This window comes from Hylobates moloch, unplaced genomic scaffold (genome assembly GCF_009828535.3).
Source record: "Hylobates moloch isolate HMO894 unplaced genomic scaffold, HMol_V3 SCAFFOLD_15, whole genome shotgun sequence".
In the NCBI taxonomy this organism is placed as follows: Eukaryota; Metazoa; Chordata; class Mammalia; order Primates; family Hylobatidae; genus Hylobates; species Hylobates moloch.
In genome coordinates, this window is record NW_026652290.1 from 94,742,042 (window position 1) to 94,762,464 (window position 20,423).

General features: G+C 49.3%; 1 protein-coding gene across 4 annotated transcripts in view; it reads right to left on the minus strand.

Annotated features, from left to right (window-relative positions):
* Positions 1-20,423, minus strand: part of CHAF1A (chromatin assembly factor 1 subunit A) — a 39,398-nt gene that overhangs the window by 11,749 nt on the left and 7,226 nt on the right. For all 4 annotated transcript variants that reach the window (XM_032177652.2, XM_058428910.1, XM_058428909.1 and 1 more), the window contains exons 4-11: positions 12,833-12,889; positions 7,828-8,057; positions 7,227-7,287; positions 6,747-6,815; positions 2,157-2,383; positions 1,438-1,606; positions 1,256-1,336; positions 104-196 (exon numbers count right to left, since the gene is read on the minus strand). In XM_032177652.2, the coding sequence (XP_032033543.1) occupies positions 104-196; positions 1,256-1,336; positions 1,438-1,606; positions 2,157-2,383; positions 6,747-6,815; positions 7,227-7,287; positions 7,828-8,057; positions 12,833-12,889 (987 nt within the window). The remainder of the gene's footprint in view (positions 1-103; positions 197-1,255; positions 1,337-1,437; positions 1,607-2,156; positions 2,384-6,746; positions 6,816-7,226; positions 7,288-7,827; positions 8,058-12,832; positions 12,890-20,423) is intronic.

Genomic DNA, 20,423 nt, shown 5'->3' on the forward strand with positions numbered 1-20,423 from the left:
GGGCTGGGTTGGGACCCCCATCACCCTCCCAGGTCAGGCCACTGAGCACCAGTCCAGAAATGAGCTTTTGCTGAGCCGGTGACCTCCCCCTTCACTCCCTCACCTCTGTCACACCTTCGTCCTCAGACAGGTACCCATGGGGCACAAAGAAACCATCGTCCTCATCTTCGTCCTCTCCCATGTCATCATCATCATCCTCAAAAGGAGAAAAAAAAAAAAAAAGAGTTCATCAGATAGAAAAGCAGAGTGTGTGCCTTATTAAAAACAAAGTAGGCCAGGCGCAGTGGCTCACACCTCTAATCCCAGCACTTTGGGAGGCTGAGGTGGGCGGATCATCTGAAGTCAGGAGTTTGAGACCCGCATGGCCACCATGGTAAAACCCTGTCTCTACTAAAAATACAAATCTTGGCTGGGTGTGGTGGCGCACACCTGTAATCCTAGCTACTAGGGGGGCTGGCGCAGGATAATCACTTGAGCCTGGGAGGCAGAGGTTGCAGTGAGCCGAAATCGTGCCACTGCACTCCAGCCTGAGTGATAGAGACTCCATCTTAAAGAAACCAAAAAATGTAAAGCTGTGAACATCTGCTTTGCATGGCCTCCCGACAGACACTGTGAGCATCGGCAGAAAGCCCACCAGGTCACAGGCCGGGCGCGGTGGCTCACGCTTGTAATCCCAGCACTTTGGGAGGCCGAGGTGGGCGGATCACAAGGTCAGGAGATAGAGACCACGGTGAAACCCCGTCTCTACTAAAAAATACAAAAAATTAGCCGGGCGTGGTGGCGGGCGCCTGTAGTCCCAGCTACTCGGAGAGGCTGAGGCAGGAGAATGGCGTGAACCCAGGAGGCAGAGCTTGCAGTGAGCCGAGATTGCGCCACTGCACTCCAGGCTGGGCAAAAGAGCAAGACTCTGTCTCAAAAAAAAGAAAGCCCACCAGGTCACAGCAGCTGGGCAGTCAGGTGAAAATGATGTGTGGCAGGCTGGCAGGAGGCAAGAGGGGGCTGTGGGGCCACAGTGCAGATGCGGACGGGCTCCCATCCCCAGCAGCCATGTGGGCGAGTATCGCCAGATGACATTTTTCGAGAGAAGCTGCAAGTCTGGATGTTGAGGTGCGTTCAGGTTTCAGACCACACAGCAGGTCAAACACCAGCTGTCAGTGAGTGAACACAGCTGGGCTGCATCCTTAGCCCCTCACTGTGGGACAGGGACTCAAACACAAGCTGTCTGTGAGTGAAGACAGCTGGGGCACATCCTTACCCCCTCACTGTGGGACAGGGACTCCCCAGGCTCCTCTTCTTCCCACTCCTCGTCACTATCCACCTCATAGTCCAGGAGCTTCTGAGAAAAGAAACACACGGGACTCACAATTGCCTTTGGGGTTGGAGGAAAGGGGCACAGTGAGGAGGTTCAGGGACGGAGGCACTCTGGGGCCGGCTCACCGTGTCCTGGGCCCAGGGGTCTCGTGCGCGGATGAGCACCGTCTTCTTGTTCCAGGTACCCCAGTAGGCCGGCCGGTGGTTCTCGCAGAACTGTAGGAGCTTCATCCTGCCAAACTTCCTCCTCTCGGGAACGCCGTCGCCCTTCCCACGCTCCACGATGACGACATCACTGAGAAGGAAAACCCCAGGCTCAGGATCATGCTGCCTTACAGACCCACTCACAAACCTCCCGGGAACCTCCCTGTGAAGCTGGCCTAACAATTCTAGAAAGATGAGCATTTGTTAAAAAGCAGCACTGCCTGTCCCCCAAGAAAGGTCAGGAACATGGACTGAAGGGACAGATGGAGGAGGGTGCAGCCTGCAGGGCGAGAGGGAGGACGGCTGCCCAGGTGCAGCCCCAGAGCATTTTTAGCAAGGGAGGTTCTGTGGAACGAGGAGATTTGCAAGAGCGGGGTGTGGGGGGGTATCCTTCACTGGAGACCAGCAGGGAAATAAGATTCCTCCACTAGGAGCTGAGAAGACAGGGAGAGGAAGACTTCAGGAGCTTACAGGAAGGCCAGGTGGAGAGAGGCCTGAGCCAGCACCGAAGCCCAGGGCCCGAGGGCACCAGGAGGCAAGCAGCAGAAGGACCCAGAGCTCCCGCCCCGGGGACCCCAGGGTTCAGGATGCTGGCCTCCAGCATCACTAGTGGGTGAAGGCTGACCTCCTCAGGCTCTGACCTGTTAAAAATATCTGCATTCCGGGTGGAAATGTGGGTGGGTCCGGACCTCAGGGGCTGCCGGCCTTTGAGGTCTTTCAAGAAGGAGAACTCGCCGCTCTGTTGCTGGAGGAGCTGGTCAAGCTGACTGCAGAGGTCTGGATGGAAAGCGGTCCGACGCCGAGGGGCCAGGACCATGTGCTCTTTAATTTCAAAGGGGGCAAACTTCCCACAGGAGCCGGCCAGGGTCTGAAATCAAGAAGAGACCCGATGGGGTCCTTCGAGCAATGGGAGAAAGGAGGCACCATGGACACACACAGCAGGGTGCTGGTGGGATTCATCCAGGCTAAGGCTAAGGCCAAGGCTCAGACTCAAAAGCCCAAGCACTGTGTGGGTCCACAGAACCGAGTTTCCAGAGCTACAGGGCAGAGGGCAGATTGGCAGTCTCAAGGGCTGGCGGTGGGGAGACAGACTACAAGGCAGCTGTCTTGAGCGATGGAAATAGGGTATATCTTCATTATGGTTAGCAGGCCCTGTAATTTGTCAACACCAATGTCCTGAAAAGGGTGTATTTTATTGGATGTAAATTATATCTCAACAAACCTCACTTAAAAAAAAAAAAAAAAAAAAGGCCGGGGGCAGTGGCTCATGCCTGTAATCCCACCACATTGGGAGGCCGAATCACCTGAGGTCAGGAGCTCGAGACCAGCCTGCCCAACATGGTGAAACCCCATCTCTACTAAAAACAAAAATTAGGCCGGGCGTGGTGGCTCATGCCTGTAATCCCAGCACTTTGGGAGGCTGAGGCGGGTGGATCATGAGGTCAGGAGTTAGAGACCAGCCTGGCCAAGATGGTGAAACCCCGTCTCTACTAAAAATACAAAAATTAGGCCAGGCGTGGTGGCTCACGCCTGTAATTGTAGCACTTTGGGAGGCCGAGGCAGGTGGATTGTCTGAGCTCAGGAGTTCGAGACCAGCCTGGGCAACACGGTGAAACCCGGTCTCTACTAAAATACAAAAAATTAGCCGGGCATGGAGGCATGCATCTGTAGTCCCAGCTACTTGGGAGCCTGAGGCAGAAGAATTGCTTGAACCCAGGAGGCAGAGGTTGCAGTGAGCCGAGATCGTGCCACTGCACTCCAGCCTGGGGGACAGAGCGAGACTCCATCTCAAAAACAAAACAAAACAAAACAAAAATTAGCTCGGCATGGTGGTGGGCACCTGTAATCCCAGCTACTCAGGAGGCTGAGGCAGGAGAATCGTTTGGTTCTGAGAGGCAGAGGTTGCAGTGAGCCCAGATCGCACCACTGTACTCTAGCTTGGGCGACAGAGCAAGACTCCTTCTCAACAAAAAAACAGGTTCTTTTTTTGAAAGATCACAACTCCTCTCTTTGTTTTCTGAGATGGATTCTTGCTTCATTGTGCAGCCTGGAGTACAGTGGTGCAATCTCGGCTCACTGTAACCTCTGCCTCCTGGGTTCAAGCGATTCTCCTGCCTCAGCCTCATGAGTAGCTGGGATTACAGATGCCTACCAACACACCCAGCTAATTTTTGTATTTTTGTAGAGACACCTTGTTGGCCAGGCTGGTCTTGAATTCCTGACTTCATGTGATCCACCCGCCTTGACCTCCCCAAGTGCTGAGATTACAGGCGTAAGCCACCGCACCTGGCCAAAAGGAGAAATTTCAGTATAATGAAAGACACTGTAGCTGGGCGCCTGTAATCCCAGCACTTTAGAAGGCCGAGGTAGGTGGATCACCTGAGGTCAGGAGTTCGAGACAAGCCTGACCAACATGGAGAAACCCCGTCTCTACTAAAAATACAAAGTTAGCTGGGTGTGGTGGCACATGCCTGTAATCTCAGCTACTCGGGAGGCTGAGGAAAGAGAATCATTTGAACCCAGGAGGCAGAGGTTGTGGTGAGCTGAGATCATGCCACTGCACTCCAGCCTGGGCAACAAGAGCGAAACTTTGTCTCAAAAAAACAAAAAACAAAAAAACAAACAAAAACAAACAAAAAACAACAAAGGCCGGGCATGGTGGCTCACGCCTGTAATCCCAGCCCTTTGGGAGGCCGAGGCGGGCAGATCACGAGGTCAGGAGATCAAGACCATCCTGGCTAACACGGTGCAAACCCCGTCTCTACTAAAAATACAAAAAATTAGTGGGGCATGGTGGCAGGCGCCTGTAGTCCCAGCCACTCGGGAGGCTGAGGCAGAATGGCGTGAACCCCGGAGGTGGAGCTTGCAGTGAGCCGAGATGGTGCCACTGCACTCCAGCCTCAGCAACAGAGCGAGACTCCGTCTCAAAAAAAAAAAAAAGACTGTAAACAAAGAGGTAACAGGCTGAGACGAAATATCACAGAGGATGAAATACCAGACTATGTTAAAAAAAACTTACAGATCAGGCAAAGAAAAAAAAAAGAAAATCCTGTAGAAAAATAGGTAAAAAAAATAGGAATTGGCAAGTCATAGAAGAACTAAAATGGCAAACGAACAGAAAAAGATGTTCAGCTGCACCAAGAGTCAAGTAAAAATGGAAAGTAAAACAATATCAATTTTTTTTAATCCATCAGACTGGCAAAGTTAAAAGAAAATTAATCCCATAAAACTTGCAGTGATAGCAGAGAATGGAGAGGAAATTTCCACATATTGCCAGGAATGTACATCTGAGTTTCCCATCTGGCGCGCACTCTGGCCATGGCTCACGACGCTTTAGCAATGTGCTATTTTGTCCTAGAGGTGAACTCTTGCTTACTTGGCTGTCCCGGAGGAATGCATGTGTGCAGAGAAGCATGCGCAGGGACGCCCCCTACACCACTGAGGGGCACAGAGGCTGAGATAGTGGCAGGCTCTGTGGCTCACGCCTGTGATCCTAGCACATTGGGTGGCCAAAGCGAGAGAACTGCTTGAGACCAGGAGGTCAAGACCAGCCCCGGCAACATAGTGAGACCCAGTCTCTACTAAAAATAAAATTAGGGAGGCTGAGATGGGCGGATCATCTGAGGTCAGGAGTTCAAGACCAGCCTGGCCAATATGGTGGAACCCTATCTCTACTAAAAACACAAAAAATTAGCTGGGCATGGTGGCAGGCACCTGTAATCCCAGCTACTCGGGAGGCCGAGGTAGAAGAATTGCTCGAACCCGGGAGACAAAGGTTAGAGTAAGCCGAGAGATGGCGCCACTGCTCTCCAGCATGGGTGACAGAGCAATACTCCTGTCTCTATATAAATAAATAATTTTTGTAAAAAAAGAGAAACCATATCATTGCATTATGAAGTATTATGCGGCAGTGAAAATACATGATGTGGATCTCTGGCTGTCACGATAGGATGTGTAGGTACAACAATGTCACATTGTGCACCTTCAGGATACGCAATTGCTGTCAAATGTCTCAAGATACAAATAAAAGGACAGGCCAGGTGCGGGGACTCACACCTGTAATCCAAGCGCTTCGAGAGGCCGAGGTTTGGAGGATCATTTGAGGCTAGGTCGTCAAGACCAGCCTGGGCAACACAGCAAAACCCAGTTTCTACAAAAAAAATTTGAAAATTAGGCCAGGCATGGTGGCTCACGCCTGTGATCCCGGCACTTCGGGAGGCTGAGGCAGGCGGATCACCTGAGGTCAGGAGTTCAAGACCAGCCTAGCCAACATGGTAAAACCCTGTCTATACTAAAAATACAAAAATTAGCCAGGTGTGGTAGCGTGTGCCTGTAATCCCAGCTACCTGGGAGGCTGAGGCAGAAGAATCACTGGAACCCGCGAGGTGGACGTTGCAGTGAGCTGAGATCACACCACTGTACTCCAGCCTGGGCGACAATGTGAGACTCCATCTCAAAAAAAAAATAAAAATAAAAAATTAGCCAGGCGTGGTGGCACATGCCTGTAGTCGCAGCTACTCGGGAAGGCTGAGGTGACAGGATCACCAGAGCCCGAGAGGTCAAGGCTGTGGTGAGCTGTGATTGTGCCACTGCACTCCAGGCTGGGTGACAGTAAGACCCTGCCTCAAAAAATAAATAAAGGCCAGATACATGAAAAAGAATGAAATACATCTAAATGTGGCGACATGGCACAAATCTGAGATAGCTAAGTACACATGTCTATAAACATGTGAGTGGAGCAGGGAAAGGCACTGAAGGGCCCCTAACATTGGAGATGGGCTCCCTCTGGGTAAAGGGGAAGGAGGGCTGCGGTTTCCATGCACAGATGGTGGCTCAGAAGGTCTGAGATGCCAGGTGACCAACGCCAGGCAGGGAAAGTAAACCTTTGTGAATTCTACTGTTGTTTTACAGCTAAACTTGCTCCTTTAAGCATAAGTTTCCCAAGGGTAAAAACATGGTGAATTTCTCTTACACCTAACACAAAATTATTCATGAAGTAACCTCTGCAAACAACACTGTTTAATGAGACATGCCACTTTTTACCTCTTTGGGACAAAACGAAGGACAAAATATTGAGCCTCAAGACTTTACCAGAAATGGAAGTGCCCTAGGTCACCGGAGGCTCCCTCCCTCCTAATGAGAGAAGCTGGCTGGGGAGAGACCCTTTTATTTTCAGAAAGGAAAAGTCTAGCAGAGCTGAAACCCAAAAGCAAAGGCAGCCGGCTGCTCACCTTGGGGGCCTGTGGAGTCTTTGGTTTCTGGAAGAACCTCGTGATTTCGGCCTTCTCTGCTTTAATGCGCTGTGATGTTAAGAGATGGTGATGAGAAAGAGGAGAGGAAGAGAAACAGTACGTGTTGCAAAACATGCAAAGGCCCCCAGAACCGAACGTCAAGCATTTTAGCTTGAAGGCACTACTGTGATTTTTAGCTCTCAAAACCCACGGACCCGCAACCGAGCCAGCCAATCTCAAAATGTCCGAGTCGCCCTTGCGGGTAGAAGTGCCAGGACTGCGGGGCCAATAGGCATGTGACAGGCCAGCACTGGGAATAAGCAACAAGAACGCATCTAGACAGACTCGCCCTCCCCGTGGGCGCCATTTGGTTTCCCCAAACCAAGAGAATATTAGGTGATGGCTATGGCAAGAATTTCACTTTGGGCATCTGCTTCTCCAACGGGCTGGGATGGGGAAGCTCTGTGGGAAACGCTCTACCTTCTCTTCTTCTCTTAACCGTTTCTCTTCTTCCTTTTTCCTTTTTTCCTCAAGTTTAGCCCTGTGAGACAGCAAATGGACATTTCAGCCGACTCTTTGCTTTGGCTCTGGAAGGGACTGCAGCACTCAACTGTTAGTATATGGCAAGTATTTCATTTTACATTAAATGAATATAAGTTATTTTCATGTCTACTACAAGGCTTTTACATAGGTCTTCACAATAAAAATTGAATAGAGTCAATAAAATTCTTCCTGTGACTAGAACATATATAAAAAACTTTAGCCAGTCAGAGCACAATTAGCACAGACAAAACCCACAATCCTGCGATGCAAATGCCTAAGTTAGTTGGGAACCGGAAGGACGGTCACAGCAGAGACAAGGGGCCCAGGGTGAGTTGGACGTGGGGGAGCACTAAAGAGCAGGGAGCTGCTTTCCACCGCTCCCACGTTGGGGCCCCACGGGCACCTCACGCAGGAGAAATGGTAAGGAACTGAAGGGAGCCGCCATCTGCCTGCGAAGTAGAAAGGCCCCATCAGAGTGGCCAGGAGTGGAATCCAGCAGCAGGGAGGCGGGCCCAGCATGGCCTCCGAGGGCACTCACTCCAGGGCTTCCTGCCTCTCCTTGCGCCGCTCCTCCTTGAGCCGCTGCTTCTCCGCCTTCTCCTTCTCATCCTTCTCCCGCTTCTCCCGCCTCTCCTTTTCCTTAAGCTCCTTCTCTTCCTCCTTCTTCTTCTTGGCCTCCTCCTTGGCCCGCTTGGCCTCCTCTTTCAGCTTCTCCTTTTCTTCCCTTTCTGCGCGTAACTTGAGCTGCTTGCCCAGACGCTCCTGATCCTACAAGACAGTGTGGCAAGTGACAGGTGGCCCTCCCTCCAACTCCCAGGAGGAAGCTCGGTTCACAGCATGGAGGACAGCAGGGCCTGGATGGGATGAACAGAATTGAGGGACCAAGGCTAGGCATGGTGGCTCACGCCTGTAATTCCAGCACTTTGGGAGGCTGAGGTGGGTAGATCACCTGAGGTCAGGCGTTTGAGACCAGCCTGGTCAACAGGGTGATACCCTGTCTCTACTAAAAATACAAAAATTGGCTGGGCGCGGTGGTTCATGCCTGCAATCCCAGCACTTTGGGAGGCCGAGGCGAGTGGATCACCTGAGGTCAGGAGTTCGAGACCAGCCTGGCCAAGATGGTGAAACCCCATCTCTGCTAAAAATATATATAAAAAAAAACTAGCCAGGCGTGGTGGGCGCCTGTAATCCCAGCTACTTGGGAGACTGAGGCAGGAGAATTCTTGAACCCAAGAGACAGAGGTTGCAGTGAGCCAACACGGTGCCACTGCACTCCAGCCTCGGCAACAGAGTGAGACCCCATCTTAAAAAAAAAAAAAAAAATTAGCCAGGCGTGGTGGCGAGGTACCTGTGGTCCCAGCTACTCAGGAGGCTGGGGCAGGAGAAGCACTTGAACCAGGAGACGTAGGGTGCAGTGAGCTGAGGTCACACCACTGCACTCCAGCCTGGGCAACTAAGTGAGACTCAGTTAAAAAAAAAAAATGAATAAGAATTCAGAGACCAGCTCCAAGAGGAGCCTCCAGTCAACAACTTTACACAGAAGTGATTTTATTTTTTTTGAGACGAAGTCTACTCTGTCGCCCATGGTGGAATGCAGTGGTGCAGTCATAGCTGGCTGCAGCCTCGATCTCCCAGGCTCAAGTGATCCTCCCACCTCAGGCTCCTGAGTAGCAGGGGCTATAAGCACATGCCACTATACCCAGCTATTTTTGTATTTTTCCTAGAGATGGGGTTTTGCTGTGTTGCCCAGGCTGGTCTTGAACACCTGGCCTCAAACAATCCCTCTTCCTTAGCCTCCCAAAGTGTTGGAATTATAGGCGTGAGCCACAGCACCCAGCCACAGAAGTGATTTTCATAATCCATTATGCTTCCTTCCATCATGAGAAAAATGTTAAGAATTAGCCCTGGCTGGGCGCGGTGGCTCACGCTTGTAATCCCAGCACTTTGGGAGGCCGAGGTGGGCGGATCACGAGGTCAGGAGATCGAGACCATGGTGAAACCCTGTCTCTACTAAAAATACAAAAAAAAAAAAATATTAGCCTGGCGTAGTGGCGGGCGCCTGTAGTCCCAGCTACTCGGAGAGGCTGAGGCAGGAGAATGGCGTGAACCCGGGAGGCGGAGCTTGCAGTGAGCCGAGATTGCGCCACTGCACTCCAGCCTGGGCGACAGAGGGAGACTCCGTCTCAAAAAAAAAAAGAATTAGCCCTGTGTCCCGGTACTTGTGGGCAACTCAATGTAAGATTCATTTAAAACACAATCCTGCTGGGCGCAGGAGGCTCACACCTATAATCCCAGCACTTTGGGAGGCCGAGGCAGACAAATTGCTTGAGGCCAGGAGTTTGAGACCAGCCTGGCCAACAAGGTGAAACCCCAACTCTAACAAAAATACAAAAAAATTAGCTGAATGTGGTGGCACACACCTATAGTCCCAGCTACTCAGGAGTCTGAGGCACAAGAATTGCTTAAATCCACAAGACAGTTCAAGATCACGCCACGGCACTGCAGCCTGGGTGACAGAGCAAGACTCTGTCTGAAAAACAAAATAAAAAAACTTTCTTTATTTATTCGGAGAGAGTCTCATTCCAGTGCCCAGGCTGGAGGGAGTGCAGCAATGCTATCTTGGCTCACTGCAACCTCTGTCCTGGGCTAAAAGCAATTCTCCTGCCTTAGCCTCCTGAGTAGCTGGGACCACAGGCACCCGTCACCACACCTGGCTAATTTTTGTAGAGATGGAGTCTCACTATTTGCCCAGACTGATCTTAAACTCCTGCGCTCAAGCAATCTGTCCACCTCAGCCTCCCAAAGTGCTACGATTACAGGCATGACCCATTGCAACCAGCCCAGGAATTCTTTTTCTTTTTAGTAGAGACATTACGTTGCCCAGGCTTGTCTCAAACTCCTGGGCTCAAGAAATCCTCCCACCTTGGCCTCCCAAGTGTGGGATTATGGGGGTGAGCCACTACGCCCAGCCTTGTTTCGAATTCTTTAAGGAAGTAACAATTCATCACTACGTTCCTCATTCCAAAGACCTGGCAGTGGCCCGGGACACTCAGTCACTACATAATCTGAAGTTCAATGTTAAACATGCTCAGCCAGGCGCAGTGGCTCCCACCTGTAATCCCAGCACTTTGGGAGACAGAGGCAGGCGGATTACTTGAGGTCAGGAGTTTGAGACCAGCCTGGCCAACATGGTGAAACCCAGTCTCTACTAAAAATACAAAAATTAGCTGGGCATGGTGGCACGCGCCTGTAATCCCAGCTTCTTGGGAGACTGAGGCAGGAGAATCGCTCGAACCTGGGAGGCGGAGGTTGCAGGGAGCCGAGATCATGCTGCTGCACTCCAGCATGGGCAACAGAGCGAGGCTCCATCTCAAAATAAAAAAAAACGCTCACCTGCCCGGCTCCACAGGTGCCCGCTCCTAACACTGCATGAGGACCACCTCTCATCCAATATGCCAATATGGGCTTCCCAGGTGTCTGGAGCCTGACAGCTCAGCTTTCAGTTTGGGTTAGGAGTATCTGCCCTTGTCTCTAAGGAAATATTCTAAATGTGTTCCAATACATCTCTGGTAGCTTTAACAAAAGCCACAGAGACATGGTCTGGAAGATGTCTGATGTGCATTTTCTGCCAGTATCCTGTGTGACTGCATCTGACATACGAGACACATGAGGAAGGTGACCGTCTGGACTGAACAAGGAGACTATAAACATAACTGGGTGGAGAAGAGTCTCCCACCCTGTTGTTAAGCAGGAAATAGAAGGCTTCTAGAAACTGCAGGTGAATCATATTTCTTCAGCCGCAGTTGGATATTTTCTCCGCCCCCCCAACCCAGTGTGCGCGACTCAGAGGTTCCAATGAGCTTAAAAAGTGCTCTTGTTCCAAAGAATGAGATGAACTGTAAAAATAAAAATCAGGCCGGGCGTGGTGACTCACACCTGTAGTCCCAGCACGTTGGGAAGCCAAGGTGGGTGGATCACCTGAAGTCAGGAGTTTCAGACCAGCCTGACAAACATGGTGAAACCCTGTCTCTACTAAAAATACAAAAAATTAGCCAGGCATGGTGGCGTGTGCTTATAATCCTAGCTACTCGAGAGGCTGAGGCAGGAGAATCGCTTGGACCCGGGAGGTGGAGGTTGCAGTGAGCCGAGATTGCACCACTACACTCCAGCCCGGGCAACAGAGTGAGACTCCGTCTCAATAAAAAAAAAAGTAATAAAATAAAAATCAACCCCAAATCTGACCCACAAAAACTCAGTGCGGCCGTCAGGAAGCTCAGGAAATGCCTAGTGAACATCAGGGAGCTCAGGAAACACTCAGTAAACGCAGAGCCCATGGTCACCAGGCTCCTCCTGTGAGCTGGCACTGCATAGGCAAAGCCCAGAGGCCTTCCCTGGAGTTTTGGTTTGTTTCGGTATGACGTGATGTTCAATTTCTCTAACCTTTAAGCAATAAGTAAAAAGCCCCCTGCGGCCAGGCGTAGTGACTCAGGCCTGTAATCCTAGCACTTCGGGAGGCCGAGACGGGCAGACTGCCTGAGCTCAGGAGTTTGAGACCAGCCTGGGCGACGTGGTGAAACCCCATCTCTACTAAAATACAAAAAAAAAAAAAAATTAGCTGGCTGAGGCAGAAGAATTGCTTGAACCCGGCAGGCAGAGGTTGCAGTGAGCTGAGATCGCGCCACTGCATTTCAGTCTGGCAACAGAGCAAGACTCCGTCTCAAAAACAAAACAAAACAAAAGCCCCCTGCATTGCTGTGTGGAAAATGTGGTGATGCCCCCCACAGAATAGGAGACTTAGCAGAGAGTCACTAAAGGATAATCACCCATCGAGTGTAGGGGCTATTCAGATGTTACAGCACTTAGGAATAAGTGGAACTTCAATCCCTATAAAAGAAACAGGACTGGCCAGGAGCGGTGGCTCACACCTGTAATCCGAGCATTTTGGGAGGCCGAGGCGGGCGGATCACGAGGTCAGGAGATCGAGACCATCCTGGCTAACACGGTGAAACCTCATCTCTACTAAAAATACAAAAAATTAGCCAGGCGTGGTGGCAGGTGCCTGTAGTCCCAACTACTCGGGAGGCTGAGGCAAGAGAATGGCGTGAACCCGGGAGGCGGAGCTTGCAGTGAGCCAAGATCGCGCCACTGCACTCCAGCCTGGGTGACACAGCGAGGCTCCATCTCAAAAAAAAAAAAAAAAAAAAAAAAAAGAGACAGGACTACGAGGAAATGGACTGGGTTTTTGGAAGGTAATTTGAAGCTATATTGGGATGCTGAATCATTAAGACAGTGGTAGTACTACTGGTAAAAGCTTAGAAAAGGCCACACACAAAACATGAGGACTCACTCAGCAAAGCAAAAAATGACACAATCCACAAACCATGAAGTCCAAGTACTTAAAATGAAGCAGGAATCAAAATGAAGGTCAGAGAAGGCTGGGGAAAATGTAAAAACTGGACCAAAGGAACTCCAAAGGGCTTTGCTTACTATTTAATGCAAAAAGCACAGCAGGTTAATTTTCTATTTCAGGGAAAATGTCTTACTCTTTGCAGTCTGAGCTTGTTCTTCTCTGTAGGGCCTTTGACGAATTTCTTAGTTATCTGAAACAGAAGACGTTTATTAACTTTAAACACGGGTTATTTCAATTGCTTCGAGAAAAAGAGAAACCTTTCCAGGTGATCAGTTTTTCCACCAACAGAACCAAAATGTCATAGTAGGGTCACAAACTCCAGTAAGCGTGCACACATGTATGTATCTGGGATTAGATAACAAGGGAGACTATGGAGGCAGATAAAGAAATGAGTGAAGCATGCCATTCACAAGAAAAACAAGGCAAGCTCAGAAATAAAGGTAACAGATAAGGCTGGGTGCGGTGGCTCATGCCTGTAATCCCAGCACTTTGGGAGGCCGAAGTGGGCGGATCACTTGAGGTCAGGAGTTCGAGACCACCCTGGCCAATGTGGCAAAACCCCATCTCTACTAAAAATATAAAAATCAGCTGGGCGTGGTGGCGGTTGCCTGTAATCCCACCTACTCAGGAGGCTGAGACAGAAGAATCGCTTGAACCCAGGAGAAGGAGGTTGCAGTGAGCCGAGATCGTGCCACTGCACTCCTGCCTGGGCAACAGGGTGAGACTCTGTCTTAAAAAAAAATAAAAAGCAATAGACAGCTGGCCTGGGCGACAGGGAGAGGATTTGTAGCAAATGAGAGAGGACCCGCCTGTCCAAAGGGGATGGAGCTCTTATAGGAATATAGGTCCCTGCTTGCTGGTCCTTCCAATTTCTCCAGGAGAAGCTGATATTGGGAATTTCGTGTGAATTTTTTTTAGGTGTTTAAAAATAGACACAGACAGGCACAGTGGCTCATGCCTGTAATCCCAGCACTTTGGGAGGTCAAGGTGGGAGGATCATTTGAGCCCAGGAGTTCAAGACCAGCCTGGGCAACAAAGCAAGACCCTGTGTCTAAAAAAACCTTTTAATTAGTTGGGTGTTGCGGTGCACATCTGTAGTCCCAGCTACTCAGGAGTCTCAGGTGGGAAGATCATTTGAGCCCAGGAGGTTGAGGCTGCACTGAGCTGTCCAACCTGGGTGACAGAATGAGACTGTTGGAAAAAAAAAAAAAAGAAGATACTAAATTAATCAAATAAAACATGTCTCCAGGCTGGTTTCCTGTGCACCACTAATTTACATTCTGTCTAGCTCAACTCTGCTTTTTATTTTTATTTTATTTTTGAGATGAAGAAGTCTCACTCTTGTCACAGAGGCTGAAGTGCAGTGAGTGCCATGATCTTGGCTCACTGCAACCTCTACCTCCCAAGTTCAAGCGATTCTCCTGCCTCAGCCTCTCGAGTAGCTGGGATTATAGGCATGTGCTACCACACCCGGCTAATTTTTGTATTTTTAGTAGAGATGGGGTTTCACCATGTTGGTCAGGCTGGTCTCGAACTCCTGACCCCAGGTGATCCACCCGCCTCAGCCTCCCAAAGTGCTAGGATTACAGGTGTGAGCCACCGCATCCAGCCAACTCTGCTTTTTAGAATGTGGAGTGAAAGCTTAAGACAAAAGAGAAACTTGCTGGGGTTGTCTAGGCCTCTACATTCTAGGGCACAATATTTTCTATCACCTACCTTCAAACTGAGCATGAGCTACTAGGAATTACCAATAGGATCCATGGTGTGACTCACCATCCACCTAAATGGTCCTAGGGAGGAAGACGAACAGGGAGTCTGGAGTTTGGCCTAAGCTATCTCCCATTGGGGCAGGGAATCCTGAAAACCAAACTAGTAGAAGTGAAGAGCAATGGGAAGAGAGGCTTAAGAGTGGGAAGAAATAATTCTCCGGGTTCACTGCAGACTTGCAGTGTAAGGCTGAAGTTGAATTGAAAAACCAAAGGCCCATTTTCCTGGCATTGGTCTGATGGGTCAACAAAATTATGTAAGTGATTTATTTTTTATTTTTTTGAGACGGAGTCTTGCTCTGTCGCCCAGGCTGGAGTGCAGTGGCGCCATCTCGGCTCACTGTAAGCTCCGCCTCCCGGGTTCAAGCGATTCTCCTGCCTCAGTCTGCCCAGTAGCTGGGACTATAGGCGCCCACCACCATGCCTGGCTAATCTTTTTGTATTTTTAGTAAAGATAGGGTTTCACCATGTTAGCCAGGGTGGTCTCGATCTCCTTGACCTCGTGATCCGCCCGCCTCGGCCTCCCAAAGTGCTAGGATTAAAGGCGTGAGCCACTGCGCCTAGCCAACAGTGATTTCTTTTTCTGGGAAAGCTGAACCCCTGACTAGGACCTCTCACAGAATAAAAGCTTCAGATGAATGAGCTCAAGACAGCCTTTCCACCTGGGTCCCACTGAGTCCTTTCTGGACTTAACCTTTCTTTAGGGAAAGGCCGAGCCATTGTGAGAAGGCTGCCTGTGTTGGCAGGAGCTCCTTCACCACCGAGATCAGGCCAGAGTGTTCAGCCTTTGCTGAGAATGTGGCAACAGAAATGCCAGCCCGAGGCAGCCTCACCAAATGCTGCAGAAAAAGCATCTGTTTCTCCAGCATCCACTCTGCCTGCCAAGGCTGTGTGCCTCACCCCCACTCTGAGGGATTTAACTGCACAATGTGGGAGTCACAGCTCTCCGGGACTGCCCTTCGTGTTCAGAGATTATAATATGGAATGTGGTTTTGGGGAACTCAGTTCCTTAGTCTCCCATACCTGAAGCTCAGCTGCAGAATCTCCTGCCTCTTAAAATGCTCCCACTCTGCTGTGAGTCCAGGGATAATAGACTTGATGTGATCGGCAAGAGCCCGCTCAGTAATATCCAACAACCAAAACAGAGCAATTACTGCTTAATTTAAAACTGGTATCTTTTTTGTTTTGCCAAACATTCAGATGGACCTTGAGGTCTGACAGAACTTTATCTTCTTGAAATTTGACCCAAGTGTTTATAGATCTCACTCTCAAAATTCTATGCAACACTCCCACATTCTACCCAGCTGGAGCCCGGTCAGACAGCACCCTCACCTGCCAAAAACGTGATCCCGGATCCCAGAAGGAAGTGAAAACACAAAAACCGACAATCCCAAGGAGTCACAACAGAGCTCACTATGTTTGGGCATGAAAATTCCTGCACCCTTTCTCAGATAATCCTCTCAGAGCCTATGGACTCTGATTTTATACTAAACGGTATCTAATTTCTAAGCCCAGACCAGATAAGCGGCTAAAACTTAACAGCAGGGGAGCGGAGGTGGGGTGGGGGGGGAAGAGAAAACCTCCAATTGGCCCAAGCATGAGAGTGCAAGCTGGGAAATTAAGAACGCACACATTGCCTGGAGCTAAGGCCACTTGTAGAAGGAAGCTCAAGGGAACACTCATTTTGTGAAAGCCAAGCACAGAAACAACAGAACTGAGAAGACAGCTCTGTAACCTACAGCATGTCCACACCATAGGATATCATGCAGCAGTTAAAAAGAGCTCCATCTTTCCATCCCAATATAAAAAACATCTAAGACACCCTTGAGTAACAAAGACAGATATTTACAGTATATGTCCTACACAAGGAAATAAAATGATACTGGGTGTTTCCTAGAGATCTCTCTGGAAATGCAGGACACAGAAAAACACAAGGTGGTGATGATGATAATAATGGCAACCTCCTGGGAGAACAGAGGGCTTCAAGGTTTCCATTATTTTTCCTTTTTGTTTTTTTTTTTTGAGACAGGGTCTGGCTGTTGCGCAGTGGTGCAAGCATGACTCACCGCAACCTCTGCCTCCTTGGCTTAAGTGATCCTTCCACCTCAGCCTCCCAAGGAGCTGGGACTACAGGTGTGCACCCCCATGCCCCACTAATTTTTGTATTTTTTGTACAGACGGAGTTTCACCATGTTGGTCAAGCTGGTTTCGAACTCCTAGGCTCATGCAATCCTCCCACCTCGGCTTCCCAAAGTGCTGGGATTACAGGCATGAGCCACCGCACCTAGACCAGTGTTTCTTTTAAACATGCAGAATTTATCACAAATGTAATTTCAAGTATATGGAAAGAAGTTCCAGCAATCTGGGCACAGAAGCAAGCCAAGGATTCCAGTAACACAACGGCACCAACATCATCATTTGTGGAATAATCATCTCGATCACTAACAGAAGAGGCTAAATTACAAGTCTGATTGCAAACTTCAGAAATGGTTCTTCCCCACATGGTAGAAAACTCTAATACTAAAAAGGAACACTTCAGCTATTCAAAGGACCCTGGGAGTATCTAAAGGGGGATCTTTCTAAGTCATTGTTTTTCTAAAGCGAGATTCTCCAGATCCTGCAGTACTAAAACAACAACAAAAACCAAAACAAACAAAAACACGCCATGAAGCTCCCTGCAAAAGGACAGCAGGATCTGTATCGGAAGAAACTCCCACTTTCTTTTATTTTAAAGAAGAACAAATAAAGAAGGCAAGTCAGCCCACAAAGTACAGTGGCAATGACTGCCCTGAAACTCTCAATGCAGATTTCACTGTACCAACTCAAGGAAGAACAGACCCGAGTGACAAGCACACAGATTACACGGCAGTGCGAAACAATCTGCAAGCTTCCCACCAGCTCACCCCTGCAATCTGGAAAGAGCTGCTGGTAGGGAGGCAAAGTGCAAAAACAGTTTATTCCCCAGAGTAACAGGGGTTGTGGACAGGGGATGGCTTGGACCTCACGGCAAGGAAAGGTGTTAAGAGTTAGGTACCAACTGGCTGGGCGCGGTGGCTCACGCCTGTAATCCCAGCACTTTGGGAGGCCGAGGCGGGCGGATCACAAGGTCAGGAGTTCGAGACCAGCCTGTCCAACATGGCGAAACCCCATCTCCACTAAAAATACAAAAATTAGCTGGGCCTGGTGGCGCGTGCCTGTAAACTCAGCTACTCGGGAGGTTGAGACAGGAGAATCGCTTGAACCCAGGAGGCAGAGGTTGCAGGAGCCAAGATCACACCATTGCACTCCAACCTGGGCAACAGAGTGAGATTCCGTCTCAAAAATAAATAAATAAATAAATAAATAAAAGAGGTACCAACTATGAAGCAAACCAACCAACCCAGAAATGCAGGACTCCTTAAAGGTTCGGAGGTAAAGCAGGGGTTGGGGATGGAGTGTCTCGGGGGTTGGGGGTGGAGTCTCTCCCAGCCGGGATCTCAGGGAGCCCTGCCATCAGGGCACGCAGAGGCCTCCTGATAATCACTTCCCTCATAGCTTCGGTGACTGACAGGCCCTCTGGGGGTGGTTGTGGCCGCTTTCTGCCATAGGCTCTGGGCCAGTAAATTATCTGAAAAGTTGGGATAATACTGCCTTCGAGTGCATCCCAAAACCTCGAGCCAGTGTTCAGAACAAGATCTAGCATCCTAAATGCAGGGTTTCCTAAATGTCGCACACTGGGTTCATGTGCTCAGTTGTTTTAGAAAGCGGGCAGGATTGTGTCACCATGATGCCCAATGAGGGGACTTCCCAGTTTGCAGACTAAGCTGTGGACATGGAAACAAACTTAATGGAAACATGTGCTTGTGTCCTGTTCTTTTTTTTTTTTTTTTTTTTAGATGGAGTTTTGCTCGTTACCCAGGCTGGAGTGCAATGGCACGATCTCAGGTCACTGCAACCTCTGCCTCTCGGGTTCAAGTGATTCTCCTGCCTCAGCCTCCGGAGTAGCTGGGATTACAGGCATGCACCACCACACCCAGCTAATTTTTTGTATTTTTAGTAGAGACGGGGTTTCTCCATGATGGTCAGCCTGGTCTTGAACTCTCGACCTTAGGTGATCCACCCACCTCGGCGTCCCAAAGTACTGGGATTACAGGTGTGAGCCACCGCGCCCAAGCCATGTGTCCTGTTCTTGCTAAATGGCTCACATCACAGGACAAAATTTTGCAAAGCGGCAGCAGCCTGGAAGAAATTCAAGTGATCGAATGTACACTACAGGATAGCCAATGGGGAGAGACTTCAACTCTGATTTTGGGAGATTGAGTGGTGGCTTAGGTAGAAGTTGAAATGTGTACATGCCAGTCTGGCACATTTAGTAACTTAGAAGAGGGTACTAGGCTTAGTACCTGAGTGATAAAATAATCTGTACAACAAACCCCCATGACAAGAGTTTACCTATATAACAAACCAGCACATATTAAAAAAAAAAAAAAAAGTAGAAGACTGGGGCAGTGGCTCATGCCTGTAATCCCAGCACTTTGGGAGGCCGAGGCGAGGGGATCACCTGAGGTCAGAAGTTTGAGACCAGCCTGGCCAACATGGTGAAACTCGTCTCTACTGAAAAAATACAAAAATTAGCCAGGAGTGGTGGTGGTGGGCACCTGTAATCCCAGCTACTCAGAGGCTGAGGTAGGAAAATCGCTTGAACCCAGAAGGCAGAGGTTGCAGTAGGCTGAGACCATGCCACTGCACTCCAGCCTGGGCGACAGGGTGAGCCCATGTCTCAAAAAAAAAAAAAGATTTGCTCCATTTTTACAACATTTCATAAACCTAAAGAGGAAGCCATTTTTTCCTTTTGCCTCTTCTCAGGTGAAAGACAAAAATAAAGTCATTCAAAAAAATAAATCATCTTGGCCAAGCATGATGGCTCACGCCTATAATCCCAGCAACTTGGGAGGCCAAGGCAGGTGGATCACCTGAGGTCAGGAGTTCGAGACCAACCTGGCCATCATGGCAAAACCCCATCTCTACCAAAAATACAAAAATTAGCTGGGCATGGTGGTGGGTGCCTCTAATCTCAGCTACTTGAGAGGGTGAGGCAGGAGAATTGCTTGAACCCAAGAGGCGGAGGTTGCAGTGAGCTGAGATGGCACCACTGCACTCCAGCCTGGGTGACAGAGCAAGACTCTGTCTCAAAAATAAATAAATAAATAAATGGTTCCTTAGAGCTCAACATCCCGAAAGCAAACAAGGTTGGTGCTTTATGATCCAGGTGGTCTACTGTACCTGCTTAGAGATAGAGATTAAATGACCCATCTCAGCATCTACTCTCATATAAAGACCCAACATGAACAAACAAAAGTGCTACAAAACCAAAAACATAAAAAGGCACTGTCTCTTCTGGTTCTACATACTTAAGATAAAAAGTAAAAAATTATAAAATCAAAAAAGACACCACTAAACACACCATGGGACTCGTGACTGATTTTATCAGTTTGGTCCCTAAGACCCTAAGGACACCATTGTGCTAATAAAAAACCAATAACAGAGACAGACCATGCAAAAGTCCCCCTTATGGGGTCCTTAAAAATGGTTCCAGATGGGGTCTCCCTCTGTTACCCAGGCTGGAGCACAGCGGTGTGATCACAGCTTGCTGCAGCCTCCAACTCCTCAGCTCAAGTGATCCTCTTGCCTCAGCTTCCCAGGTGGCTGGGACTACAGGCATGTAGTCCACCACGCCTGGATAATTTTTAAAATTTTTTTTGCAGGGCTGGGTGCAGTGGCTCACACCTGTAATTCCAGCACTTTGAGAGGCCAAGACAGGCAGATCACTAGAAGTCAGGAATTCAAGACCAGCCTGGCCAAGATAGTGAAACCCTGTCTCTACTAAAAATATAAAAATTAGCCAAGTGTGGTGATACGCACCTGTAATCCCAGCTATTAGGGATGCCGAGGCAGGAGACTCACTTGAACCTGGGAGGT